Raw genomic sequence first — 27,674 nt, 5'->3', positions numbered from 1 at the left:
GTCTGAGTTTTACTTTTATACTGTCAAGAATTTGCATTCGCCTCTGCAATTATGATTACATCTTTCAAACTTTGCCCATAATTGATCGAAAACACTCAGCAGCATTCACGATATTAGGGGTACAGCAGGTCTGTAGGCAGCTCGCATATGCCTTTCAGCTGAACCTTTTCTGCACCCGGGTGTCAGCCTCCAGCTGTCAGCACTGAGATGACTTGGTGCCAGCTTTGGCTTTTACCGGCCACCAGGACCTCCTCCGCTTCGGCCACCGCCCCCAAAGTCCCCGCCTCCGGAGACGCCCTAGGCCCCGCCCCGACGTGACGGCTGGCTGCGCGCCGGCGCCGGGAGCGTGGGCTGAGCCGCGTTGCCGCGCGCCGGGCGGGCTGCGGCAACCGTCGGCCGTCGGCGCGGCTTGGGCGGTTGTCTTGGAGAAGCAAGATGGCGGCGACGGCGGCCGCGGTTGTGGCGGAGGAGGACACGGAGCTGCGGGACCTGCTGGTGCAGACGCTGGAGAACAGCGGGGTCCTGAACCGCATCAAGGTTGGGCGGGAGGCCGGGGGTCCGGCGGAGGGGAGGCCGGCCGCGGGCGTCACAAAGGGGCAAGGGGCACATCCGGCGGGCCGCGCGGGCTGAGGTCCGAGCTCGCGGGCCACCTCGGGGGCGGTCCGCGCTCGGGTCGAGGATCTCTCCCGGGGAGCTTCCGGGCCGCGCGGCGGCGAGCGGGTGGGGAGGACCGGCCTGCCTTCGTCGGAGGAGGCCGACCGCGGCGTCCGGTGGTCGAATCGCCCGCTACCCACTCTGGTCCCGTTCCAGGCTCGGTGGTCGAGTTGCTCCCCGCCCCTGGGTCTCCCCCGCTCCTGGGTCTCCCCCGCTCCTGGGTCTCCCCCGCCCCTGGGTCTCCCCCGCCCCTGGCCTCTCCTGCTGGGCAGCGAGCCCCTCCCGCTGGCGGTGACGAGCGGGTGGCGGGCTGCTTCTCGAAGTGTACTTTGCAACCTTGACGCGACCGATGGGCGTCATGAGGACCGGAAATCAGGACCGCAGCCAGAGTGATGGGTGCTGCCAGTGCCAGGGGGCCAGACGGTGGGCACGGGGCCCAGAGAGCTTGCGCCCTTTCTTCGGGTTGTCTCGGGACGCCTTCTGGCCTCTCTTTGCACCTGCCTGTTGAGCGTTATCACCTTGCTAGTTTTCCTTTTGCGTTTTGAAATTTCAGCTGGTGAGCTTCTTGTCCTGAAAATGTCCTGAGATCATTTTTGTTCCTTTACCCCCGCTCCCCGCTTTTTTTCAAGGCTGAACTCCGAGCAGCTGTGTTTTTAGCGCTAGAGGAGCAAGAAAAAGTAGAGGTACGGAATCTACAAAGTTTAATGACTGTATTCGTTTATGTTTAATTTCTAATTACTTAAAAGCCACTCTAGAACACTGTTTAGAGGAGTGTGTAGCCAGGGACAATTTTGAACTAAGGATTAAACTTCTTTACTGTTGGGAGAGGGTCAAGATTATTCTCTTTTCATGTATATTTTAGAGGTTTGGAGTAATCTAAAGAAAGTTAAGGCACCACAACTCTGAGGCCAATAGTAAATCTCATAGATCTCTTTCCCTAGGGGAAATCCAGAACACCTGAAGAGACGGTTTCACAGTAAGTGGGTTTACTGCGGGACCCCTTAGAACCTTTAATATGCTAATATGCACTGTGAATCCCCACCAGGTGGGAGGAATATCGTATGCAGCTTTTCTCCAAGCTATCCAGTCACCCAGTCATTTTAAAATCATGTAGTCTTTCTTATGTCAAAGGTCCTGTCACTTCTCTCTGTATAAGTGTATTTCGTTTTTTCTCTCTACGGCACGTCCTGCCACCATCTTGAGTAAATATCCTCGAACTTGCCGTCAGCAAGCATTACTCCATAATCAAGGCCTTCAACTTCCTCTGTGACAAATCAGCCTCTTCTTCTCCTCACTTTAGACCTAGACGCCTTGCTCCTCTTTAACGTCATGAAGGTCTTCAGTTCTTGGCTCTTCTGTGTTTTTCCAGACGTCAGTCTTCTCTTAGCTTCCTCTTGTTCTTAGCTGGTCTGGACCCCATGGTCCATATCTCAGAAATCCTCCCTACCTTGCCTTCCAGCCATACTTGATTTGGGGAAAAATCTTAAGGGTCATTTAGTTGAGCAGATTAACTCCCCTCCCCGTGTGTGTCCGTCTGCGCTGGAGCGGTCACCCCGCACTGGACTGCTCCTGTTCCTGGCTGGTGGTTCCAGCCTCTGTGAGGTCCTGAGCTGGCTGACCCTGATCCTCGTCTCTGCTCAGCAGCTCCCAGTTCGCCTTCACGTTAGCCTCCTACATCACCTGTTTCCTTCACTGTTGACAGATGGTCTTGTCTCTCCCTTCACTAGATAATAGAAGCATCAGATCCTAACTTTCTTTTTTTTTTTTTTTTTTGCGGTACACGGGCCTCTCACCGCTGTGGCCTCTCCCGTTGCGGAGCGTAGGCTCCGGACACGCAGGCTCAGCGGCCATGGCTCACGGGCCCAGCCGCTCTGCGACATGTGGGATCTTCCCAGACCGGGGCACGAACCCGTGTCCCCTGCATCGGCAGGCGGACTCCCAACCACTGCGCCACCAGGGAAGCCCCAGATCCTAACTTTTTGTGTCCTCCCCCACAATCTGTCACTCATCTCAGAAAAAGCTCCCCTGCATCTGTGTTCATCTGTTTCTCCTTCCTTCCTGCTTTAGCAGAGGCGACTCTATCTTGTCCAAGAATAATCACTTTCTCTGGTTTTACCTTCTAGGTGTTAACTGTCAGTGCCTCTTCTCTACGCTGTTATCTTTGGCCTCTCCCTTTCTGCTGGCTCTTCTGTTGAGCATGGAAACATGTTTACATCTCTCTCAAGGAGAAAGCTGATTCCCTTGACTCATGTTCTGCTTTTTAATACCTCTGCAACTTTTTTCCTCAGTTTTGAAAGACTGTGTCTGTCTTATATCTTTCCTTGTGCTCCAGGCACCCTCTAATTCATTAACATCTTAAATCCATCCCTACTACACCTAAGTAATTTCTTTTGCTGCTGTCAAGAAGGATCTCCTAATTGAGTATATCTCAGTCCTTACCTTAGCAAAAAGTAGCTCCTGTAGTAATCAGTAGTTATAGAATGGGTTTAGCCATCAAATTGTGAGTGACAGTATTTAACTTAATATCTTTGCCAAAAAATTAAACTTTAGTCTACATTTTGTAGTCGTTTGGGGGTAAATGTATAACACTTAAAATATTTCATTTTTTAACAGAACAAAACTCCTTTAGTCAATGAGAGCCTGAAAAAGTTTTTAAATACGAAAGATGGTAAGATATTTGTTGTTGTTTATTTTGTCTGTCTCTGAATTTTCAAATCTTGACTCCATTTGGGAGAAATGAGGAATTTCAGATTATTTTTTGAAGTATCTGATTCTTCTAGGTTCTCATTTTTAATTGTATATTATTGTACAACTGAGTTGCCATTAGATATCAGTGGTCATGGGAAATTGTTGGTTAAAGCCAATTTTATTGTAAAAAGCTGATTTTACTGTGAAAAGCAAACCACTCATCCATTTATGAAATGTCACATTGTGTTACTGATAGTTCCAGACCAATGGTCCTAATGAGGAAATGGCGGAACTGAGATGTTCATCACTTAATTGTATTATTCAAGAGAAGAAATTTGCAATTTGAAACATTGAGAAACTTCTTTTCTCCCTTTACTGTGGTTATCTTACTCCCAGTGTCAGTGGGGAGGCCTCGGATTCCTGAAGACCCTCTCCCACCTTCTCTTCTGCTCTTTGCAGGCCGGCTCGTGGCTAGTCTCGTTGCCGAATTTCTTCAGTTCTTCAATCTTGATTTCACCTTGGCTGTTTTTCAACCTGAAACTAGCACAGTAAGAATGATGCTTTTTACGTCTGTCTCTGAAACTGCCTTTGATACAGATGGGTTCATTACAAGCTGAAAGTTAGCAAAATTTGACAACTTACTTAGTTTAATCTTGCATAAAGATTATAGTTTATAGTTGATTATCTTTTTCTCAAAAGCCATCTGAGCTGGCAGATAGCTGGCATCAGTGTCCCTGCTTCACATAAGTTGACCGAAGTGTTGTTATAGAGTTAACTTGTTCTGCTCTAAGCCTATACCTGGTAATGGAGACTTTGAATGCAGAGACTTGGTAAAAGAAATATGTAATTCTTAAAAATGGACGTTTCATTCCTTAGAAAAATGGCCTCCTTGAGTTTAGAGATGTCTTTAAGTTCTGAAAATATTTTTCTTTAATCTCTGAAAATAACTTTTCTATATTTTGGTGCATTTATACTTCTTTATATCTTATTTCTTTCCCAGTTTCAAGGTCTCGAAGGTCGAGAGAATTTAGCCCGCGATTTAGGAATTATTGAAGCAGAAGGTACGGTGGGTGGACCCTTATTATTAGAAGTGATCAGACGCTGTCAACAGAAAGAAAAAGGGCCAACCAGCGGGGAAGTGAGTCCAGTCCTATCCTTTATTACCTGTTTCTGTTTTCCAGTCATTGCCTGTCTAGTGCAGCTACGCAGATGAGTGCATACGTAATGAGTCGGGTTTAAATAAAAAGAGGTTATTCCTTCAAAACCAAAGAGACTGTATACATGCACATTTTGATGAAACTTGGAGATGCGGTTGCTCTGAGGCTGCCGCTGCACCTGTCCTGGGGAGTGACACTCAGATCGGGGAGATCAGGGGCTGGGCCGTGTGGAGCCAATCCCAGCTTCTCCACTAACCAGCCTCCGGCCTTGGTCATGCGGCTCCCCTCCCCGGGTCCTCCTTTGTAGATGGGATGGTAGTCTTCCTGGCAGGCGTTGCGGAGCTTACAAGTGTGAGTTAGGACACGCGTGAGTTAGTGCATGTGAAATGCTGAGAACCCTCAATTGTTGGTTGTTACTTTTACTACTGTTTTTAAACATAGAAGGGCTGAATTATAGGCTAGTTGACAATTTTTTGAACTTAAAGGCTTTTTTAAACTAGGCTTAAAACTTTAAGCTGTTGATTTTGCGGTTTCTAAACATTTTCATACTTCGTGTTTTGATTAGCCATTGTCTTATCCTTTCTTTTTAGAAATCGTGCTAATGAGATTAATGGTCTGATTTCCTTTACAAACATTAGTTTTACATAAAGATACTGTTTCATGGATGTAGACAACGTCGTGACTGTCCCAGATACCTGGTTAAATGTGTGCCTTTAGTCAGGTTGGTCTGTAGGAATGTGGAAGGTAACGGACTTTGGACTTGTGATGCTGGAGAAGAAAACTAGCTGTGGATGAGCCCACTGAACTCAGTGAAGCTTTTACCAAAGGTGCATTTTAACCCCCCCTTAAAAACCAGGTTGCTATGCCCACATCTTTTCAGTCTTTTCTATTCATGATTGCTGAATTAATTCAGCTCTTTGTCTATTTCTTCCCTCTTTAAACATCACAGTGACTATGTAATGGCAACTAAATAACCTCCAGGTTCCTCAACTTTAAGATGCTGCATGATGTGGCACCAACCTGGCTTTCTAACCTTATGCCTTTTTTTTGAAATGTGCAACCTTGTGCTTAGGCCAGGTGGAGCTTACCCTTGAAAGTGGCTTTTGCTTTCTTGCCTTCCCCCTTTTCTCATCTATTCTCCACCTGAAATGGTACATCCTCTCCTGTACCCAGCTGTGCAATGTTACCATCCATGTTCTCTCTCTTTTTTTTTTTTTTTTTAGTAAATTTATTTATTTTTATTTATTTTGTTTTTTGGCTGTGTTGGGTCTTTGTTGCTGCGTGCAGGCTTTCTCTACTTGCAGCGAGTGGGGGATATTCTTTGTTTCGGTTCGCAGGCTTCTCATTGTGGAGGCTTCTTTTGTTGCGGAGCACGGGCTCTAGGCACACGGGCTTCAGTAGTTGTGGCTCGCGGGCTCAGTAGTTGTGGCACATGGGCTCAGTAGTTGTGGCTCATGGGCTTAGTTGCTCCACAGCATGTGGGATCTTCCTGGACCGGGGCTCGAACCTGTGTCCCCTGCATTGACAGGCAGATTCTTAACCACTGCGCCACCAGGGAAGCCCCACCATTCATGTTCTCTTGACTCTGACTTCGGGGACGTTTTCTCTCGTTTTTACTCACTCCCTCCTGGCAGCCCCTGTAATTTAGTGCCTCATCCTGCATAGTTGTAATAGTTACCTGTTTTTTTTTAAATTTAATTTTATTATTATTTCTTTTAGACAGCAGGTTCTTATTAGTTATCCATTTTATACATAATAGTGTGTACATGTCAATCCTAATCTCCCAGTTCATCCCCACCCCCCAGTTACCTGTTTTTATGAGAGTTGCTTATATCTACGAATAACGCAGCACCAGGAGCCACTTTTGGAATGTACTCCTGTTCTTATGAGAGTTGCTAGTTGATTTTTTTTTTTTTTTTTTTTTTTTTTGAGACAGTGAAGTAAGGAAGCAAGTCAAGGGAAGGTAGAAAGAGTAGATCTTTGAGAATCGCAGGACAGTGTTAGTGTGGCGAGTTGGGAAAGCAAAGTGAGAAGGTTAAATAACTCTGGAAAGGAAGCTGGGGGGCATGTTTAAATGCGGCCTGAGCATAGCCTGTTCAAGGTGTTTGGGTGAAATACTCAACAGGTAATTAGAATCACAAATCTGTTTGCTTTGTGTTTTGGTAAAATTTGAAGAAAATCTAATGAGGATATTTATATTAATAGGAAGAAATAAAAGTGCCAATATTGTATAGTGGTTTTAAATGCTGATAGTCTGTTAAGGTATAATTGGTATGTTCATGCTTTATTTTTAAATGTTTTAATTTTAAACTGTGAAATATTTCAGGGTACACTAGATCTATCTGATGTACATTCTCCACCAAAGTCACCAGAAGGAAAAACAAGTGCACACACTCCTCCCAGTAAGGTGAGTGGGCTAAGGCTCCACAGGGCTCTGCTTTCTGTCTCTACTCTTGTTACAAGTTTTGTTGTTGTTAAAGTGCTTTTTTGTCTTTGATGAAGTATATATTTTAATGTTTATTTATTTATTTATTTAGAGAGTCTTCTAAAGCTTTAATAAGCTCCTTTGAGACCATTATGCAAGACAGTAGGTTTTTTAAAATGCCATGTAAATATGCTCTTAAATTTTTTTATCAACAATTTATATGTTGAGCCACATGAGATTTGGATCTCAGTACTATACTTTCCATTTTTAAAATATTGAATTTATTTAAAAAAATTTTTAATTTTTGAAAATTCTTTTGCTTTGATATTGCTTTGAATATTGTATCGTAGAAAGAAATATGCTGTTAAATAACAGAATTGTAGGATATTTGGATTCATTTGGTACATTGAGCGTTTTGTCCTTCAATTAACAAGGAAATTTACTTTTCATTTATAAATTCCTGTAATTTGAGAATATCAGGCTCCAGAATATAGAATCGTTGTGTTGAATACTGTAGACAGGTGCCCAGATTTGGAATTGTAAATCACGATGATTTTTTTATACTAATGAGATATTTTAAGGACTTATAAAAAGTCTATGCACTCTGGTTATATTTGTATGAGCTGTTAAAGTTAAGGCCTTCTGATTTCAGGGATTTGGATTAACGGAGAAAAAAATTGTGTGGAACACTTGAATTTAAAATCAAGGCTCTCTGTGATAGTAGGAATGGATAGAAAGGTGGTGGTCTGGAAGGGCATCTTCCTGTGCCTGGCTGAGCACAGCACGGTGGATGAAGCAGCCCATCTTACCCAAGGGCGGGCTTGGGTCTGATTGTGTTGTGTGACTTCCTCTGACTTCTGTTTGGAGAGGTGCCATGGAGTACCTCCCTGTGTTATTCGTTGATACAAGTTGTGTCTTTTTAAAGTAGGTGAACGTCTGGAGGGCAGCAGTTGTATTGCTAGGTTCCTTGCTTTCCCAGATGCCTGGGCGTAGATACCAGTGAATGGTTTCTGTTGCTGTTTATTGCTGGTTCTTTGATTTTGTTGCTCCTTTTTATTTTTTAGATTTAGAAATCAGAGGAATGCTGTGCCTTGGGAATGAGGCTCTCACGCTGCTGGTAGCCGTTCTGTTTCCCGAGGCCTAGTTAGCCTTTCCTAATAGGGTCGGTTGGTCTTGGAAGCATTTTCCCGTGATGCTCATTGGAGGCTGGAACCTGCTGTACAGGGAGAACGAGGTCGTGAGTGAATCTAAAATTCACTTCAAATTAAGTGCCCGATACAAGAGCCTTAGTAAAAAGAAAGGTTTGCTTTCTGTGAAAATATCTGGCTTTAGAGGGATTAAAATTAACCATATTCCAAACTACTTATTAATACCTATAGTATTGAGTTATTTGGAAGTTCTCTTTTTAGCATATTATTTTCTAAAGCATATTGGCAATACTAATTTTCCACATATTGTGTGTCTTCAAGATAAAATGTTAATGTCTATTTTACATATCCGTATGCTCTCTACATAAAAAGAGTTTTAATTAAGCTCTATCATGAGAATTACCAAGAGAGTCTTAAGTTTTAAGTCAGGAAATGTTGCTCTGAATGCAGAGAAGTGACGGTAACTTTTAAGGTGTCTCCAGATGTCCCCTGCTTCTGCCACCTTCCCATGGTTTTCAGCTTCACCCGGGCTCTCAGTCGGCATCCTAGGCCTGCGGGCGCAGTGAGCACTTCCGGACACCGTAGCCCATCTCTATCCCCACTCCAGTGGGGCTGGATGGGGTCTGTTTTAAGAGAAGGCCTTCTTTTGGCAGTTAAACCGCAGTTCCCCTGTAGTCCTACAGGATCTGGATTTGGGATTCCAGCCCTTGCCCCACCCTTTTCTTGCCTGCTTTCTTCTGTCTCTGAGGTCTTTGAGTGGTTTGGGGGCTCTGTGAAGGGCCTACACATTAGGGCGCCTCATCGGTCTGGAGAGCACTAAGAGTTCCGGGAAGCTGGGGCCAAGCACAGGGTCCAGCCCGGCCCTTAGAAGCGCGCTTTGTGTCCTCCCGGGGGAGGAGAGGTAAGGCCAGGGCGGGTCCCAGAGGAAGCTGCCGAGGCGTGCAGGCTGGCTTTCTTAACGTGCTGCTGCTGGATGGAGCGGGAAAGGAGTGAGTCCCCACACACGGGAGCTGAGCGGGGGGCTCTGGTCCCTACGTTGAGCCCCGTGACTGTCGGACAGAGGAATTAAACGTGAGCTGAACCACTTTAGGAAGAGTGTGAAGAAAAGACTAAAACAGTGCATTTCAAAATGAAGCACATTAGTTAGATTTTCCATTTTTAAGACATTTTCTAATAGGAATCTGTATTGGTTTGGTATGAATTAGTTTATTTTTAAAGATTTATACTTTGTGGTAAAATGTCATTTTATTCTCATGCTCAGATACCAAGGTATAAAGGACAAGGTAAGAAGAAGCCAAGCAGGCGGAAGTCTGGTGCCAAGGTAACGCGGGAGGGCCGAGGAGGAGAGCGGCCTGGGCCGGGCCAGCCGCCGGCCTCACGCGGGCCTCCTCGGGCGCTGAGTTCCCATTGGCCTAGGGTTGCGTTTTCCTTCGAAATGTCACTTTCTTTTTTCTGCGATCAGAACACGCCAAAGTCATGGTGACGTAAAAGAAAAAGTAGTTTGACTTTCAGTTTTTATCCAGGTGAAAATCATAGTGCTGTATTTTAAAACTCTGCTCTCGGTTTTGCTTTGAGAATTCCTTGTTTTTTTAGCAACAAAAACAAGTTGAAGATACTTCCCTCTTGAATGGATGGTCACCTCTGTATTCTTAACATTATGATTTTTACCTGAGGTAACTAGAACGTCAGACTGCTTTTTGGATAAGTGCCAGCCGATGAGTAAAGGCCAACCCTAGTTTCCTTCAAGACACTTCTGTTTGTGTTGAGCAGCTTGTCAGCCCCTGCCTGTCTGTTAGCCTTTCTGAGCGCTGACTCACAGCAGCCTCACAGGGGCGCGCTGTGTCGCTGCCTTGCCTGCCTTTCTTCCTTCCCAAAAGATCTCAAAATTCGACTAAGCTGGTAGATGAACTGCTTATAAAATTTAAGTATTGGAGTTCTCAGAAGCATTAATTATCTGTATAGTTCTTGAACTTATTTAGAATAAGATCAAGTTATTTAACGTTCAATTCTTTGAGAATCACTAGTCCTTGTTGAGCCTAGGTTTATGTATAGATTTTTTTCGCTAAGTTGAGGAGTTCCAAAATTAAAGGCTTTTGAAAAATTGTATTTGCTGTGTTAGCTGGCTTTAGTTCTAGTGGTTTCAATGGTAAGTTCCTGTTATTATATTTGTTCACACTCTTCTTTATGCACTACTACGTGAGAAGATGTTTTAAAATGTATTCGAGTATGTTTGAACATTTACATAGTGAAAGTCTTTGTTAAGTGCTGGGGGCAAGACAGATTTAACATGGGTCCTCACTTAAGCAGTTTATGGTCAAATTGGAGACGTGAGACAGATCTTAAGAAAAATAATTAAGCATATAAACTAGCATGTTTTTTATAGATGTTTTAAGTCAGTTTCTTGTACATTTGTAAAGTATATTTCATAATATTAAATTTTAAAAATCTTGCTGGTGTCATGAGTTTTAAAGAAGTTAAAACATTTGAAAGAAGTTGATACGTAAAACCAAAGCCACTAGGAGACACATTTCACTTTGTGTGCCGGACGCAGCGGCGGGGGCCCAGACATCGCCCTCCCTCTGCGCCGGGCAGGGCCTCACGTGCTCTGCGGGTGACTGAAGAGTCTGCACAGGCCTTATTCTGGAGCTGCAGGCTGCAAGTTGGGCCCCTTTTATTTCACGATTATATTCCTGAGCCCAAAACACTTGCTCAACAACTTGGAAACCTTTTCCCTTCTACTTCCCTGCTCTTGTTTCCGAATTGCGTCTATAAGAAGTCTGTGTTGTACCCACCATTGCCTGTCTCCAGCCCAGTAGAGGAGCCGTTAGCTCTCCCTCCCTCTGCCTTCATGTTTTGCCCTGTGCATGCAGCAGGGTCCCAGTACCCTTAATATCCTAACTTTCTTAACATCTTAATAATCCAAATCCTGAGCTGCATCTGGTCATGGGTGTTGTCCACAGCCAGGCTCCAGGGGGAGCCGTTCACAGGGTAGGTAGTGGCACCTTGGGGTGGGCAGAGCTGGGAGTGGTAGCCCAGGGCGCCCAGCAGGAAGTGTCTGTGTCTTACTGTTTCTTTTGCCTGCGGGAAGGCACAAGTATTAATTGCTCATTCAGAGACTTCTGGCTGTTTTCAGAGAAACTATATTCATATCAGAAATAAACTTTAAAAAATCAGTTACATGTATAATTGATTTGTACTTAGTATTGTAAGCCCGTTAATATGCAAAGCAAAATCTAAGGGTTTTGAACTAATTTAATTTGAGTAAAAATAAAAGTTATGTTTCTTTTTGTTATTGTTGTAGGACAATAAAGGATGCTAGAAGAGTTAGAATACAAGGTGCATAAATATTAGACGGGAGGGCATTTCTTTAACGCGTTAAACATTTTAAATGTGCATTAACACTTCCAAAGTATCATCCGTAATAATCTGTTTTGGTGTGAACCATTTTGTTGTACCAAGCATGGTGCTAGTTGTCTGAAAAAAAAAATGCATTTTATTTATTACAACAGACTTTTGGTAGGCTCCACTAAGGTTTTTACCATTCAGTTGAAAAAACTAAATAAGGTATTTGATGTTTTTGTTTGTTTTTAACACGAAGCTGTTTTAATCATCACATTAAATGTAACATGGAAGGTTATCCTTTCTTTTCATAATCGATTTTTAGGTGTTTTAAAACTGATTTGTGTTGAGGTATTTTTTTGCTTCAAGTTCTTAATAAATGACATTTCTTAATTTGTTCCTTGTTTTCAAAATTCTGGGATACGCCCAGCTTTATGTTGATTTAGGGCATTGATGGGGATCACATGTTGTGTACGTTGGGAGCGTGTGTTTCCTCATCTTTTGCGGTTGCCTTCGGGTTTTCGAGCTGTAGAAATGATCCCCGAAAGTATAGTCTCACCTTAGGGTTCTCTAGATGAACAAAACAGTATTATTCTGTACACACACACACATACCACACCACACCACACCACACCACACCACCCCACCTAAATGAAGGAATGCATGTGGGTGAACAGGATGCCAGCACTTGGCCCATAACCCATAATTGTGCCTGGCCTTCTGCTTCAGATCCCAGACTTCTTGTCCGCTGAGCCTGTGAGCTGGCTGCACAGGGTAGGAGAGCAGAGTGGCTGGACAGAGGGTAACCTTCAGGCCGATTTCACAGCCAGACATTGGTTCTCATGTGCATCTGTGGGAATTACAGATTGTTTATACAGCATAGGGATAGCGTTTCTTTAGAAAAACTGAGTTTTTAGAAAGAGGGGCTTGTATGTCTGTTTTGTGGTTTTCAAATTCCACAGTGTTTACTTGCTAGATACGTAAATTAAACCTTTAAATATATGTGTGTTACAATGGTAGTAAAACTACTTTTCTAAATAATTCATTAGTAAGTCATGGGTCACAGACTGCCTTTGGCGGAGTCCGGGAGGGGAGCTGCGGGCTGAAGCGTGGGCGGGGAAGAGAATTGGGATTGCACAAATATTTTTGAATACTTTTGCAAAACGGGGATGTTTCTTTGGTTTTGCTGTTCCTCTGTTATGAACAGTGCAGGTTAAGCCTTTAGTTTAGAAAAACAAAATTATTTTTTCCAGGTTTTTAAGACATTCTACTGATAATTCAGTTTTTGGGTACTGGAAAATTGGTAGTTATTTCTCTGTGAAACTTCTTTATGATGCTGATTTGCTGTTAATCTAGAAATGATTGAAATCTTGAATGTGTAAGTGTACTACTAGAAAACTGAACATACACTAGAACTTCCTTACAGTTTGGCTGTAATTTACCATAAAGCTTATTAGCCCTGGGGTCCATCCCAGGGATTAAGTGACTTCTGTAGTGCTGTGCAGTAGGCCTCCTCCTGATCTGGAAAGACAAGACTTTGTTATGTTTTATTATACTTACCTCTTACTTCCCGCATCACAAGGTTGGTAGCTCAAAACAGCGGAGGTTTACTGTCACACGGCTCTGGAGGCTGGAAGTCTGGGATCAAGGTGTCTGTGGGATTGCCTCCTTCTGAGGCTGGGACTCTGTTCCCGGCCTCCCTCCTGGCTTCTCGCAGCTCGCAGCAGTCCTCGGTGCTCCTTGGCTTGTAGACACATCGCTCCAGTCTCTGCCATCATGTTGACGGGGCTTTCTCCCTGTGTGTGCCTGTCCTCTCTTGTTGGGACACCAGGCGTATTGAGTTAGGGGCCTGCCTGCCTCCACTGTGCCCTCCCCTTAACTGGTTACATCTGTAGTGACCCTACTTGTAAATGACTGCACGTTCTGAAGTACTGGGTGTTAGGACGTCAGCTTACCTTTTGGGGGGATGCAGTTTAACCCATAATAACCTCCAAGGCTTCTGAGGTTGTCCAGGGAATGAATTCTAAGGCCTTGTCATAGGAAGTTTTTTTTTTTTGGTTGCATTTCTTTATTTTAAGCAATTCTTAATCTTAGCTGTTTAGATTTATCCTGAGTCTTAATTTGTCCACATCTAGGTGATAGACTCAATTAACTGAAGTTTATGTGTATGAGACTTGTCTTAAGCCATGATAAAAGATTTTTAAACAGATCCCAGTCTATTTCAATTTCAGTTATAAGAAGTAGACCTTATTTTCACCAGACCAATTCTTCTTCCTGTGTTCTCAATATCAGTTGATAGTCTCCAAAATTGAAACAGGGAGCCATTCTTAAATCTCACTCCTCTCGCTGTTCCCATATTAAATCCATTACCAAGTCCTGCTAACTTAACTTGTATATACTTGTCTGAACTGTCCCGTCTAATTAATCCTTATTCCAGCTGTCAGTTTCCTCATAAGCAAAATGGGATGATATTGTGTAATTCTTGTCAGCATTATTATGCCAGCTTTACAGATAAAGAAATTGAAGCATAGGGAGATCAGGGCCTTGTGTAAAGTTACATAGAAGAGTTGGGATTTACGCACAGCATCCAGCTGCTTCTACAGCTCTAGTTAAATCCCTTGTACCTTTTTTTGGGTTACTCAAACAGCCTCCTAACTGTTCTCCTCTTTTAAGAGTTTTGGCTCTTCAAGTTTGTTTTTTTACGTAGTCACGTGATCTTTCTAATATGCAAACATGACTCCTCTGTGAAGTATCTCTGTGATCTGGGACCTGTCTTGCTTTATTCTGCTGAGCCTTGCTTTAAGTTCACACTTTAGCAATTCTGAACTCTCTGTGTCTCTTGGTGCATATCTGTTGTTTCTCAATTTTGTGCCTTTGCTCTAGCTAATCCACTGCCTAGAATACCCTGTCCTTAACTCCTGTCTTCAAAGTTCTATTTATTTTTAAAACTCAGCTTAGACATCTTTACCTCCAAGAAGACATTTTAATGCTTCCTTTTTTCTAAGTTTGTATTTGGTGTCTCTCTGTACCCCATGTGTATCTCCATTATTAAACTTACCATTTAAAAATCTAAAAAAAAAAAAGATAAATAGATCCCAGGGTATATGCATCGTGAGTTGATCTGTTGTTGCTCAGAAAATTTGGACTTCCTCCATGAAAATTGCTCTTAAAGTTTTGCAGTACTTTTGTTTCAATCTACAGAATGTTTTGATAAATGCTTCTCCTCCTGTGGATTTTTTTTTAATAGTAAAAAATATTTGGAATTAAGTTTAGTGAATTCATTAGTAACCCGGTTAGGTAATGGTCTTTTTGATAAAAAATGAGCCATAGTTACAAAGTAAATGACACATTCCTATGTGATTTAGAAATTGATTTTGACAGCGCTTCCAAAGCAGATTGAGTGTTTTTAAAGTTTAATTTTACTCCGTAGATAAATAGAACTATAATTTTAAAACAAATTATTATTTAAAAAAATATGTTTTGTGTTGAACATCATAATGTGCTACTCCATGAAACTTGTCTTCCTAAAACTAGTCTTTTGTTTCATAGCAAGACTAAAACCTGTCAAAAATAATCATGGATATATATTGGTTATTAAGTTCAGATATGGACTTAAATTATGTTGCTGCGAATTCATGGGGAAGAAAGACTTTGTTGGAATAATTATTGTTTCCTGTAATGTGCTTTACATTTGTATTTGTCCGTTTCATGTCAGGTGTCCTTTTGAATTTTCTCAGGGATGTTTTGAAGGAGACAGTCTTTCACTGTCTTAGTATCTGTAATCATAAATGTGTTTAAACAGCACAAGAATGCAGGGTATTTATTTCCAAATGCATATTCCTTTGAAAAGATATAAATCAATTTTTAAAACACTTATAAATCAAATTATAATGGGCATGCATATACTTAAGAAATACGTAGGTGGATGGTGGTTCTCTATAATTGATAATAATAGGAAAACTTCAAGAAAGTTATTGGGAAATTTGAAAAAGTGTCTGCTTCTTTGAAAACATCCTATGTTGTCTAAAAGGGTGATAACTTGGTATTTATTGCTCCAGACATCTCTTTTTACAACCATTGATGTGTCTATATTAATAACATACGGAATGTATAACTCTATACAAGGCCCTAAAAATTGTGTAGCATATATCTTACCTTCTGTCGACTAATCATGGCCTCTAATTAGTGTAAAACTATAAGTGTGTGTCTTACTGCACAGCACCTTCTGTCTGTGCACAGACTGAAAGTGCAGGCATCCTCAGTGTGTCCTTGAGTAATTCCTAACCCGCATTATTACCACCTTTCCCCAGCTGCCCATCCCTTTTTCCTTACCTCCTAGTAATAATTTGACTTGGAAAAGACTACTGCGGTTCAATTCTTGAGGAAGCTCATGCCTGAGAACATAAAATTCCTTAACATTATATAGTTGGTAGTAGAGTATGGACTCCGTTACACATTCCACGTTTCAGGAGAGTACTCGTCTCACACACTGTGGCGTCTTACTCAGCACTGCTCTCTGTAGTGTGAAGGCTGAATCTTGGGAAACTGTCATTTTTAACCCATAAAAACGACAGTTTCATATGACTCAACCTAATAGCAGAGCATAAGGCATTAGAGCTAACCTCTGGAATCAGACTTTGATATCAGACGCCTTTACTCCCCAGCTTGGCAAGTGACTGCAGTGTCTCTACATCTCCTTTTCCATTTCTGCAGAGAAAACAGAACCTGCCCCACGCACCATAAGGTTATTTTGAGGATTAAAATGAGGTAACACATGGGAAGCATTTGAAGACTTTCCATAAATGTTAGCTACTTTTATTATTACTATCATGATATTTTGGTTTTGTTGTTATTATTTTTATTGTTGTTGACATAGAAATGTCTAAAGATAAAAAGAAATCTGACCAAGGATAGAATAAAATTAGGTTGTGAGGGTTAGGGCTACCTGAAAACAAGAAAATACAGTGTGCAGTATATTTTTGCTAACATCACCAAATCAGTAGGACAGGAGTAAAAATGCTTGAGAATTTTGTACATTGGTTTCAGATATATAGAAACATATGCATCAATACATGCATCCATGGACGTTTAAGGGAGGTGTGGAATAGGGAGTTACTCTGAAAGTCTGAATTAAGACCAGTGATAAAACTAGCAAAACTTTACTTTAGAAATGTGAATGGTAAAGGCGGCATCTTTCACCTGATGTCCACTGTATTTGGCACTGGATGGAAAACTGCTGGTTTTGTTGATGACCACTTTGTTTTAATGCTTGGTTCATTTATGTGATGAACTGATGATAATGAACTAATCTTCCTTATCTCCTTTATTAGTAATGCTTTTAATTTGCGAGTTGGAAACATATTAAGGTAATTTATGAAGCAGTGATATATATGTAAGAGGAAATGGGAAAATTTGTTTATAAATGGGCTAGGTAAAGGTATTTCCATTTAGGGAGGGAAGAGAGGAATAGTACAAACATGTTTGACGTTTTTCCCCTTCAAAAGTTAGTTATGCTCTGAAGCCTAGGGATGAACTGGTAGGTCCGGGGGGGTCCCACTGCACCTCATGCAGTTGCAAGACCCCACGTGTGTATGCGCGTGCACACACAGAATTGCGTATGTTCACGTGACTTTTTATTATTTAAGATGTCTTATTAAAGTTTTATTTCGCCAAGGAGACCTTTTCTCTTTTCCTAGAAGGCCAGCAATGATGCTTGTCAGAGTGATTCCAGTATCTCATCACCAGAACCAAAGAGCAAAAGCAGTCCTCACTTACTGGCCCACGAAGCAAAAATAGGATCCTTGTTAAGCAACAAAAGTCTAGATGTCAAAGACAAAGCTGGCCCTTGTCCAGATGAAGATGATATGGAAGGAGATTCTTTCTTTGATGATCCCATTCCTAAACCAGAAAAAACCTATGGTTGGTGAGTAACCTGTGCTTTTATATTATCAGACTAGTGGCTTAAAAATAGAGTTTCTAAATGTTTTATGTTTAAGAAGTAATGAGCTACCAATGATTCTGTAATTATTGAATTCGTAAGTCTGATTTTATGTCATTAAAGCCTTCTATGTAGTAAAACAGTTCCAAGTTTTGAAGGACCTAGATGTTTATGATTTCAGCAGGTAGGTTTGTACTGAGTGCCTGCCGTATGCCAGGTACCGTTTCAGGTACAGGTGCAACAGTGATGAAACAGGCAGAATCTCTGCTTCCGGGAGCTCATACTCTGGACGGCAGCAGCAATAAGTTAAGAGTCCCCAGGTGCCGTGTCGTGTAGATGCAGCCCGTGTTACAGGAACTGAGAGAACGGAATGGCAGAGGGCGGGAGTGTGGGTGTGGAGGGCGGCCGGTTCTCAGTAGCTGTCGGAGAAGGCCTCACCTCAAGGGCGAGCTTACGGAGGGGAGAGCAGGCCAGGCGTTGAGCTGGGCTTCCGGAGCCCTGCACAGGCAGAGGTGTGTGGTGTGGCAGGTCCGAGGAAGGAGCTTGCAGGAGGTGGAGTCGGGCCAGGGGCTGGGGCGACCGCAGGGCTTGGCTTGACCCCGAGGGGCCTGGAAGCCCCGGGGCTGTGAGCAGCAGCGTGACCGGTCCGACTTGCGCTGTGACAGGGCCACCTGGCTGCTGGGTCTCCGGGCGGGAAGCTGTTGGGGTTATCCAGGTGAGAGGTGATGGTGGAAGTGGTGAGGAATAGGCGGTTTGGCATGTATTTTGAGTTTGGATCCAAAAGGATTTGCTGATAAGTGTGCGAGAGGAAAAGCACTATCAAGGGCAGCTCCGGAGTTCCCAGGCTGAGTAACTAGGCGTTGGAAATGCATCGATCCGGGGGAAGAGCAGGGGGAGCGAGGCTGGATCGCACAGGTGGGCCGCGCGGCGGTCCGGAGCTCACCCTCGACCAGCGAGTTCAAGAAGGTCGGCCATGGAAAGGTGAAGCCTGTTTTCGGGTGTGGGTGTGGGTGTGGGCATTCAGGGAGAGGTCCGGGCTAGAGGTGACAGTTAGGGAGTCATCAGTCTTGGCTGAGGTCGCAGCCGGGAGACTGGAAAAGGTCACCAAGGAAGGGGCACTTCAGCGGGAAGGGGACCCAGAGAACCGGAGAGAGAGGCGTCCTTGGAGGAGGGGGCCCGAGTGAGCCGCTGAGTTAAGTTCTGCTGAAAGTCACCCTTTGCACTTGGCCCCACGGAGCCCCGATGCCTCTCGCGGGCGGCCCTGTCGGGTGGGGCTGGGGCAGTGTTACAGGGTTAGCGTGGGTTCAAGAAAGCCTGAGACGAGAGGACTGTATGCGGCAGAGCGATTTCCTGATGAGTTTTCCTGTACAGGGTGCAGAGGGATGCGCGGTGGCTGGAGGGCGGGCATGTGGGGCTAGAAACGTTAAACTGCGAAGAACAGTAGCACGTACGTGTGTTGATGAGAACAACCCGGTTTTAAAGAGGAAAGATGAAAGAAGTAAGAGCGGGAGAGGGGAATTCCTGGAGTGCTGCGCCTCCGAGCCGGCGCCGGAGGAGGTGAGAGGGCGCCGGGCCGGAGGGCGAGCCTGCGGGCTGCTGGGCGCTGCTCCGCGTCCGCTGCAGGCTGGCGGTCAGGGCTGTGTGCTGAGGTCAGCTGGTGGCGTCATTTGCGGCCCACTCTGCAGGGCCACGTCTGGGCTGTCGTGCTGTGCTCGTCGGCTCCTGCGCTGTCCCTTGGCTGCATCTCTGGGCCACGGAGGGGGCTTCCGATAAACTCCCAGACAGTGAAGCCGATGAAGAGGAGCAGTTTAATTTGTGAGATATCACACACAGTTCTAGAGAGAGGTGGTAACTTCCTGCATGAATCTGCAGTGATTCTTAGGCTGTTTTGCCTTGCCAGGTATACTTCATGATTTTGAATCTGTGAAATGTATATTCTTTATTTCCCAGCTCCTGTGTTGCCTATAAGATATATTCAAGCTGCTTATGTTTTAATGGCAGAATGTAAGAATCCCATTTAACTGTACGCTTGTTTCTTGCTAGGAGAAGTGAACCTAGTAAGCAAGTAGGAAGCCTTGCATCGCTCTCGGACGCCCCCCCATTAAAAAGTGGAGTCAGCTCCCTTCCTGGAGCTCCCTCATTGAAAGACCCTGAAAGTGAGTGTCTTGAAGTCCCTAGGTTTGCTGACTGAAGCCGTGGACTTTGAATGCTGATGATATTTTTTTCTCTAATTAAGTAGTGTATGATCATTGTTTATTTTTTCAGAAAAATATATGTAAAATCATAAAAATAGCCCATAATTTTACTGCTCAGTGATATTTTCTGTTAATATTTTATTTTTAAAATTTCTTTTGAGCGTGGTCATATTCTCTATATTGTTTTGTATTCTGCTTTTCCTATGCCATGGAAATATTTTTAGGAAATTGACTTTTTAACCGTCTTCTATAATAAATAGACATTATAATTTTTAAGCCATCTCTCTTTTTTGGACATTTAAATTGACTTATGTAGGATTTACTTACAATTAATTTTTAAAACTTTGTTTCATAGATTCTGTAGATAGCACAGTAATCATCGTAAGAATGTTAAAATACTATTCTCCCTTTAGGGTTTGGATCAGATGTATCTTCTTACATGCAGCAGAGGTAGGGATTGTTAGCTAGACATGGAATGGCGCTGCTACTGCACACAGACGGTGACAAGACCAAGGATTTAAAAAGCAAAGCCTTAAACATGTAATCATGCAGATGAGCTTTGTATACTATATCATAGTAAATACAGGATTTAATTGGCAGAGTGTTTAGAGTATAAATGTGCCTCGTTGAGTAGATCTTTATTAGGAAATTGCTGTGGGGTTTTGCATAATCTGGTAGTACTTACTAACCGTTTTGTGTTATGTGATACCACTATAGTAGGGTTTCCCAGGGCACGTAAAGTACACTAGCCATGAGTCTGTTAATTCGGCCCAGTTTCCCTCTTTTTCTCCTCTCCCACGGTGTTGTCACCTTCACTGAAGGAATCTGGAAGTCACGATCATGTCACTCTTCACACTGACTAGGAAATGATGATTTAGAGAGGGCATTGAGAACTGGGGACTGAAGAAGTAAAAACCAATGAGGAGATAAGTTTGGTAAATGAAATAGCGATTAAATTGAAGCAAAATTTAGAAGTTCAAAGGAAAAATAAAACTGATGAGAATAATTAACTGTAGTCCGTGAATTCATACCCAGTAGGGCTTTTTATAGAAGGCTGATATCTGATAGTTGGGTAGAAAAGGATTCTGATGGTCAGGTTCCAATAAAGAGTAGTATGGCTACAGAAAGGATATGTAATAGTGTGGTGAAAAAAGGGATGTGTGATACATAGTGTAAGCATATGATATTGTGTAATGCATAATAATGCATAATGCAGTGTAATCACAGTTTCTAATTTTCTTCTTAGTTTTCGGTTATGATGTATCAACAAACTGTACTGCAAAAAAAAAGTTGACATGGTTTAGAGACTATTATATTCTAAAAGTCAATTTAATGTGAATATTTTTTTCTGTTCACAGGTAAAAGGGGAAACACAATTTTGAAAGATCTTAAATTGGTCAATGATAAAATTGGATCACTTGGTTTAGGTAAGTAGATTTCCAGTTTCAGTATTGACTGCTTTAAGGCGATTATTATTATTATTATTATTTTTTTTTTTGCGGTACCCGGGCCTCTCACTGTTGTGGCCTCTCCCGTTGCGGAGCACAGGCTCCGGATGCGCAGGCTCAGCGGCCATGGCTCACGGGCCCAGCTGCTCTGCGGCATGTGGGATCCTTCCGGACCGGGGCACGAAGCCGTGTCCCCTGCATCGGCAGGCGGACTCTCAACCACTGCGCCACCAGGGAAGGCCTAAGGCGATTATTTTTTTAGAATAAAATCTTAAATGAAGTGTCAGTCAACCTACCGTGAGCACCTCGTGCACAGACAGTTGGATGGTTTTTATGTATCCAGGGTTACTCTGTCGGCCAGGGGTGGAGGGAGTAGTAACCACAGCAGATGCTGTCCTTGTGAGGTTTAAACCTAGCAGGAAGATGGGTGTTAACAGGTGCCTCGGGCTTCCCTGGTGGTGCAGTGGCTGAGAGTCCGCCTGCCGATGCAGGGGACACGGGTTCGTGCCCCAGTCCGGGAAGATCCCACATGCCGTGGAGCGGCTGGGTCCATGAGCCATGGCCGCTGAGCCTGCGCGTCCGGAGCCTGTGCTCTGCAATGGAAGAGGCCACAACGGTGGGAGGCCTGCATACCGCAAAAAAACCCAAAACAAACAAACAAACAAAAAACAGGTGCCTTACGGGTACTTTGAGTGTTAGAAGAGTCAGGCCGCAGCCTTACGGAAGCGGGTAGGAGTTTGACTTAGCCTAGCCTTGGCGATGGGGGAGCCTCTCCCAGGAAGTGACTGCTCTGCGAGACCTGCTGGAGCAGGCAGAGGGGAGAGCCTGACGTTCGGACCGCGAGCGCAGTGCGTGCCGCGCAGTGCGTGCCGAGGTAGAGGCGCTTCCCTGGGGCTGGCGGAACGTGGTCCGGGCCCCAGGGAGTCAGTCTGATGGGGATGGACGTGTAACAGGAACTCTGGGGTGTTGTGCCCCGTCCTGTGGCCTGGAGCAGCAGCGGGAGCGGTACTCCTGCAGCAGGAGAAGCCTCCAAGTGCCCCAGGCCACTTGTGGGCACCATCCTGCCCTCAGAACCTTGACGCTTCTGGAATAAGGCTTTAGAGCACAGTTTAGCTTGGGAGACAAAAATATTAGTCAAAGGCACTCATGTTCACAGACAGGCGCTTCACATGTTTAAAGCACGAGTCGGCAAACTCTTGCTGTAAAGGGACAGAATGGGTATTTTAGGCTTTGTGGGCCACACGTAGTCTCTGAGTATTCTTTGTATTTTTACAATCATTGAAAAATGTAAAAGCCATTCCTAACTTGCAGGCTGTACAAAAACAGGTTGTGGGCAGTTTTGGCCTGCAGGACAGGCTTGTATGTGTGACCAGGAAGTCAGAGGCTAATGTTAGGCTCCAGCCCATTATTCAGTGACTATTTTGTCCTTGAATTGGCTACAGAAGCCGGAGGAAGGTGGGGGAGTGGTTACTTTCCCCCAAATCCAAACTGCCGCCCAGCTGTTCCTTTTAATGATGCCATATAATTCAGTAGTGTAGTTTTTGAAGGAAATGTGTGTCTAATTGTAGATAAATTGTGAGGTGTATTTATATAAATAATAACATATATATCTTTTCTTCAACTTACCAGGGACTGGAGAGGAAGATGACTATGTTGATGATTTTCATAGGTAAGAACAGTGGTGGAAAAGAAATGCGTGAATTGTGAACAATTTCGGAACAGGGAAGTGTGACAGGATTACACTGGTGCTGATTTTAGTCTTTGATTCTCTCGTTCGTATTGATTGAAGGTGAATGGAAGATAGTTAATCCAGAATTATACATTGGACTTTGAAGCATGTTTTTGAGTTTACGTTAGAATAAGAACATCTATATTATGTGCAGGGAACTTGATAAGAATCAGAAAAGGAGATAACATTAAAGGATTGACTCAGAAGCCAGCAGAAGCCGTTAGGCCACCGGTTGCTCAGTGCTTTCGTTCTCCCCCTTCTGATCTCAGTGGTGGGAATTGTCTACATTCGGCTTAAGCAAATTGCCCTCTCAAGTTGTTTTTCTGATTCACGTGACATTTCTTAATATTTTGTTTCAGGTAATTTTTTTATGTCTGTAAAGAAAATATAACCTGTGACTTGGCTAATAATTAATTTGGAAGTAACATTTATTGTAGATATGATTCGAAATTTTAAATCAGAGTTTGAGAATTTTATGTAACTGATAGTTTTTTCCCCCAATTTAGAATTTGCGTTTTCTTTCTAACATATTGTACCGTTTTTTGAGAGACGAAAGTTTAAAAATCTGGGTTTGCTTCTTTCACGCCATTGTGACCACAGTCACTATTATGAAGCTTAGTGTTCTCATCTGGTAAATGGACTAGACCATTCCTGTGCCCTTGCTAAGTTATTTTAAGGCTCAAGTGAGATGAGACGTATGGAATTAATGATGTGTAATAGTTTATTCTGTTTTATTTAAAGAATTAAAATAATTACGTGAAAGACTGAAGAATGCTAGTTACTCTCTCTAAATGTTTATATTCAAAGTTCTTATTTTTCTTTTTTTTCCCCCTGAAATTAGTACCAGCCATCGCTCAGAAAAAAGTGAGCTAAGTATTGGTGAAGAGATAGAGGAAGACCTCTCTGTGGAAATAGATGACGTCAATACCAGTGATAAAGTATGATGTTGTGCTTCTCCCATGGAGTGCTATATCTGTGCCTGTTGCCTTGAGTGACTGTAAAGCTTCAAAACTTTATACTTTTTGCAGGGCAGGAATAGAAAGGCAGACTTAGAGAACAGATGTGGGACACAGGAGGGGAAGGGGGGAGGGTGGGATAAATTGGGAGATTAGGTTTGACATAAATACACTAGCATGTGTAAAATAGATAGCTAGTGGGAACCTGCTGTATAGCACAGGGAGCTCAGCTCGGTGCTCTGTGATGGCCTAGATGGGTGGGATGGGGGGCGGGGAGGGAGGTCTAAGCGGGAGGGGATGTGTGTACGCGTATGGCTGATTCACTTTGCTGTGCGGCAGAAACTAACACAACATTGTGGAGCAATTATACGCCAATAAAAAAAAAAATTATACTAACTAGGAGAAAAGCAGTTGAAAATTCCGTAAAGTTTATGACGGAGTTTCCTGGTCCAAATCTAAAAAGAATGTCTGTAATGAATGTGTAAAATTGTTTTCAGTCGTCGCCTGCTTTGTTAACTGAGTGCTTGTGAAATGCTGGCGTGTTATTACTGGGGCTTCAATTGCTGTGGGTGTAACTGGGCCATGGTGGGTCAGGATGAGAGTCAGAATCAACCACCTCAGGGTGTAGACACTAGGTAGGAGGTCCTTTTCAGAGACGTCAGTATCGAAGGTTTGTGTGTATATAAGAGCCCTGTGAATGCAGGAGCTGAAGCAGAGACTGGGGTGTGGAGTGTTTGTGAGGTCTGAGCAGGCAGGGAGACAAGACAGCAGAAACGGGGAGTCAGGGTGTAATATTAGGAGTGCATTTTGGAGATCACATTTGACCTTTTATTGGACAGAGAGCAGATACTTAGGTGTGTGATAGATCTGAGGTGTAAGGTAGCATCTCAGGATCAGATATCAGTGCCCCCGGTAAGCTGTGGGTGAGTCTGCCTTGGAGGTTGTAGGTCGCTACAGCCTGGAGGTGAACATTGCTTTCCAGAATAAGGAAGGGCTCTCCAAGTGCTTGTGACTGTCAAGGACTATCATGTAGGGAGAAGGCCTTTGAGAGAAGCAGCATTTTGTAGTGAATCTGGGCCCGCGTTCCTGTGCTTTTACGTATGTGCTTTCTCAGGCGAGCTGCATCCTTTGAGCCTCAGTTTCTTTATTCGTGAGGTGGAGGTGTCAATGCGTCCCTCGTAGGCTTGTTCTGAAGGTTAAGTCATAACATATAACGTGGCTTCTCTAATTCCTGATGCGGTATAAGTTTGTAATAATTTGTCTTTCTCTTTTTACCTTATGTCATCCTAAAGAGGCCTGAAAGTGTTGCTTTAAAGTTACGAAAAGAACTACAGGCAGATTATTTTAACAGCCAGTCTTCTTGTTAATGTAGAGTTCAACTGTTAGCTCAGCTTTCAAAAAGATTTCAGAAAAGGAAGAAGAAAGTGAGGGCAAGGACTTCTGACTATGCAGCAGTTTGTAGAGTATAAGATAGTATTTAAGTTATAGCAATAGATGTTAAACATTATTTAAGACTCTGCTTGCATCCTGACACTAATTCTTTTCTTTCTTTTGAACAACAAAGCTTGATGACCTGACACAGGACCTAACTGTGTCCCAGCTCAGTGATGTTGCGGATTATCTGGAAGATGTTGCCTAGGCGATGAAAGAAGGAAGTATTCTAATCAGCAAAGGACAAAGGACTCTGATCAGTTCTTTTTTTTTTTTTTTCTCCTGGACAATCACTCTTTGCTGAAATGTCTGCTCCCTGTTGGTGCCTTGTGTTTCAAAAAGATTACAGATATTTTAAAAAATTCACTTTTGGGCTTCCATGGTGGCGCAGTGGTTGAGAGTCCGCCTGCCGATGCAGGGGACACGGGTTCGTGCCCCGGTCTGGCAAGATACCACGTGCCGCGGAGCGGCTGGGCCCGTGAGCCATGGCCGCTGAGCTTGCGCGTCCGGAGCCTGTGCTCCGCAACGGGAGAGGCCACAGCAGTGAGAGGCCCGCGTACCGCAAAAAAAAAAAAAAAAAAAAAAAAAAAATTAACTTTTCATTATACTAAACAAAATACTCTTATTTGAGACCATGTGTGGAAGATTCAGTATTCTTAATTTGGTTTAGCTATGTGCTTCTCTATGGAAGTTGATTACGCTCAAATTCACTACAAGGAGCGAGCCTGTGAAATGCCAGTGTTAAGCGCATAACAAAGGTGCCAGTAAAGCCGTAGGTTCCCAAAGCTCCGCGTGGCCGCCTGTGGGGCAGCCGCCTGCGGTCAGGCACTTCGGCAGCAGGTGGTTCGTCTGCAGTCAGCGCGTTCGGCAGCAGGTGGTTCTGCAGGTAGTTGGCAGGTGGCCTGGAAAATCTGCAGTCCTGAAGCCCATCACTGTAAGTTACATTTGATAGGTTGACTTTATTTTATATTTCCTTCCATTTGGAAGGTTTGTTAGACCATTGAGGTTATATTAAAATACTCACGTGTGTGCTACTTAGTTTTGCTTGTTTTAAAGATTAAAATCCAGATGGTTATGACTTTTGATTCATGGAATTGTCTCTGACAGCACTTGTAGTCGCCGCGCTCTGTCCATGTAAGAAGCTTTATTCACAGGTTCTCCTTGTCATAGTTATAAGTTATTATTTGTAAAGATGCCTTGAAGCATATTAAATACCAAAATGCATCTGAAACCATTAAGCAGTGCTTTTATTTCAGATCTATAAGTTGGTTATATTAAAATCCAAATTGGACTGTAACAGTAGTAATGGCCTAAGACCATATCCAGTTTGACAAGCTTTGTACACTGTACATAGTTTCATTGTAACCCTTAAAAGTTGAGCCAATGATAGAATTTCAGGCAGTCTCGTTTACATTCTATCCATTGTGCTGCTATTCATGTAGGTTGCTGACATTACTGATCCTGAAGTATTAAAAAGAACAATTGGAAGTGATGCGTGCATGTTCATATTGATGTAAGTAAAGCTGTGATTGTGTTAAATTTTGTACTTTTGAATTTCAGTTAAATTAAAGCTTTTTATTGTCACCTTTATTAATAAAAGGAGCAAATTAGACCTAATTCATTGATCTCAAGAAGTGAACGGACTTTGTGGTTTGTATGATGTTAGTGTTTCATTGCATACGAGTCTAAACATTACAGAAATACTTACTAGGCTCCGAAATGTAAAGGGAAATGATAATGTACGGATCAAGGTTATGTGGCATTAGAATCTGATTTTATACAATTTAAGTGAAGCTGAGCCATGAACACCAAGAGGAAGCAGGGCAGGATGTGGGCCGGGGCAGCCTGGGAGCCGCTCTGCCAAGCTGCCCTCAGTTTGTGGGCCGTGTGATCTCGGTCTCGGTCAGGCTTTTTGTTTCGTGTGAGGAAATAGCGCTGCATGAAGATGCAGTCTGTTGCTAAAAGCCCCCCAGTGTGCTCGCTGTAAAATGTATTTCCTTGGATGTCATCTCTGTAAAAAGTCGTTTTCTATAAAGCTTGTGGTTCCGTTCTGGCCCTCTGGAACCTGTGTCAAACGTGTGATTTATTTTTTATATTATTTTATAGGAGCTAGATTTCTGTGCAATGATTTGAAATCATTTCAATGGAACGATCATCGGGGTGTGGCGCTTTAATTTTGCAGAAAACTTCTGAATAGCAGCATCTGAAATTTGTCATTTTTCTGCTACCCACAGAATCTGATCTTTTTATAGTATCTGGGAGGATGGGGAGAAAAGGGCCAAATATGAGACTCCCTCTGTCATCAGCAATACATACATCTGGTCAGATAGTTTTAATAGCTTAAAATTCAGCTATGAAAAAGCTCTGTTTCTACATGTGTCCCTTGATTAGATAGAAGGTTTTGAGTGTGATTAGCGTTTTCTTTTTGTTGAGAAGTACATGTTGAAATATTAACCCAGGAAATAACATTTTTATGGTAAAACCTGTATTGTACAGTGGAGTGTTTCAAATGTTTCTTTGCTTGTCGGATGTCAATAAAAGTCTCGTTTTATTGATGATGACTAAA

At 43.2% G+C, this 27,674-nt stretch overlaps 1 protein-coding gene across 6 annotated transcripts; it reads left to right on the top strand.

Annotated features, from left to right (window-relative positions):
* Positions 1 to 345: 345 nt before the first annotated feature.
* Positions 346 to 27,674, top strand: CEP43 (centrosomal protein 43). 6 transcript variants are annotated; one of them, XR_009533944.1, is made up of 14 exons: positions 346 to 537; positions 1,284 to 1,337; positions 3,268 to 3,322; positions 3,802 to 3,890; positions 4,343 to 4,480; positions 6,826 to 6,906; positions 9,334 to 9,393; positions 17,108 to 17,334; positions 19,393 to 19,505; positions 20,903 to 20,971; positions 22,622 to 22,661; positions 23,563 to 23,659; positions 25,242 to 26,042; positions 26,551 to 27,674. XR_009533944.1 is itself a non-coding variant. In XM_060114609.1 (13 exons), the coding sequence occupies exons 1-13, from the start codon at positions 436 to 438 to the stop codon at positions 25,314 to 25,316; spliced, it is 1,197 nt and encodes a 398-aa protein (XP_059970592.1). In that variant the 5' UTR covers positions 346 to 435; the 3' UTR covers positions 25,317 to 27,674. The 6 variants fall into 6 exon arrangements, 4 of the variants coding, with proteins under 4 accessions (XP_059970592.1, XP_059970591.1, XP_059970594.1 ...); XR_009533943.1 differs by having other exon boundaries at positions 25,242 to 26,621; positions 27,215 to 27,674; XM_060114609.1 differs by having other exon boundaries at positions 17,111 to 17,334; positions 25,242 to 27,674.

This window comes from Mesoplodon densirostris, chromosome 12 (genome assembly GCF_025265405.1).
Source record: "Mesoplodon densirostris isolate mMesDen1 chromosome 12, mMesDen1 primary haplotype, whole genome shotgun sequence".
Taxonomy (NCBI): Eukaryota; Metazoa; Chordata; class Mammalia; order Artiodactyla; family Ziphiidae; genus Mesoplodon; species Mesoplodon densirostris.
This window is presented reverse-complemented; position numbering and strand designations above follow the sequence as displayed.

Coding starts and splice junctions, on each gene's coding strand:
- CEP43 (XM_060114608.1), top strand. CDS start 436: ATGGCGGCGACGGCGGCCGCGGTTGTGGCGGAGGAGGACACGGAGCTG. Junction 9,394..17,107: donor GGCGGAAGTCTGGTGCCAAG/GTAACGCGGGAG, acceptor CTCTTTTCCTAG/AAGGCCAGCAATGATGCTTG. Junction 17,335..19,392: donor CCAGAAAAAACCTATGGTTG/GTGAGTAACCTG, acceptor GTTTCTTGCTAG/GAGAAGTGAACCTAGTAAGC.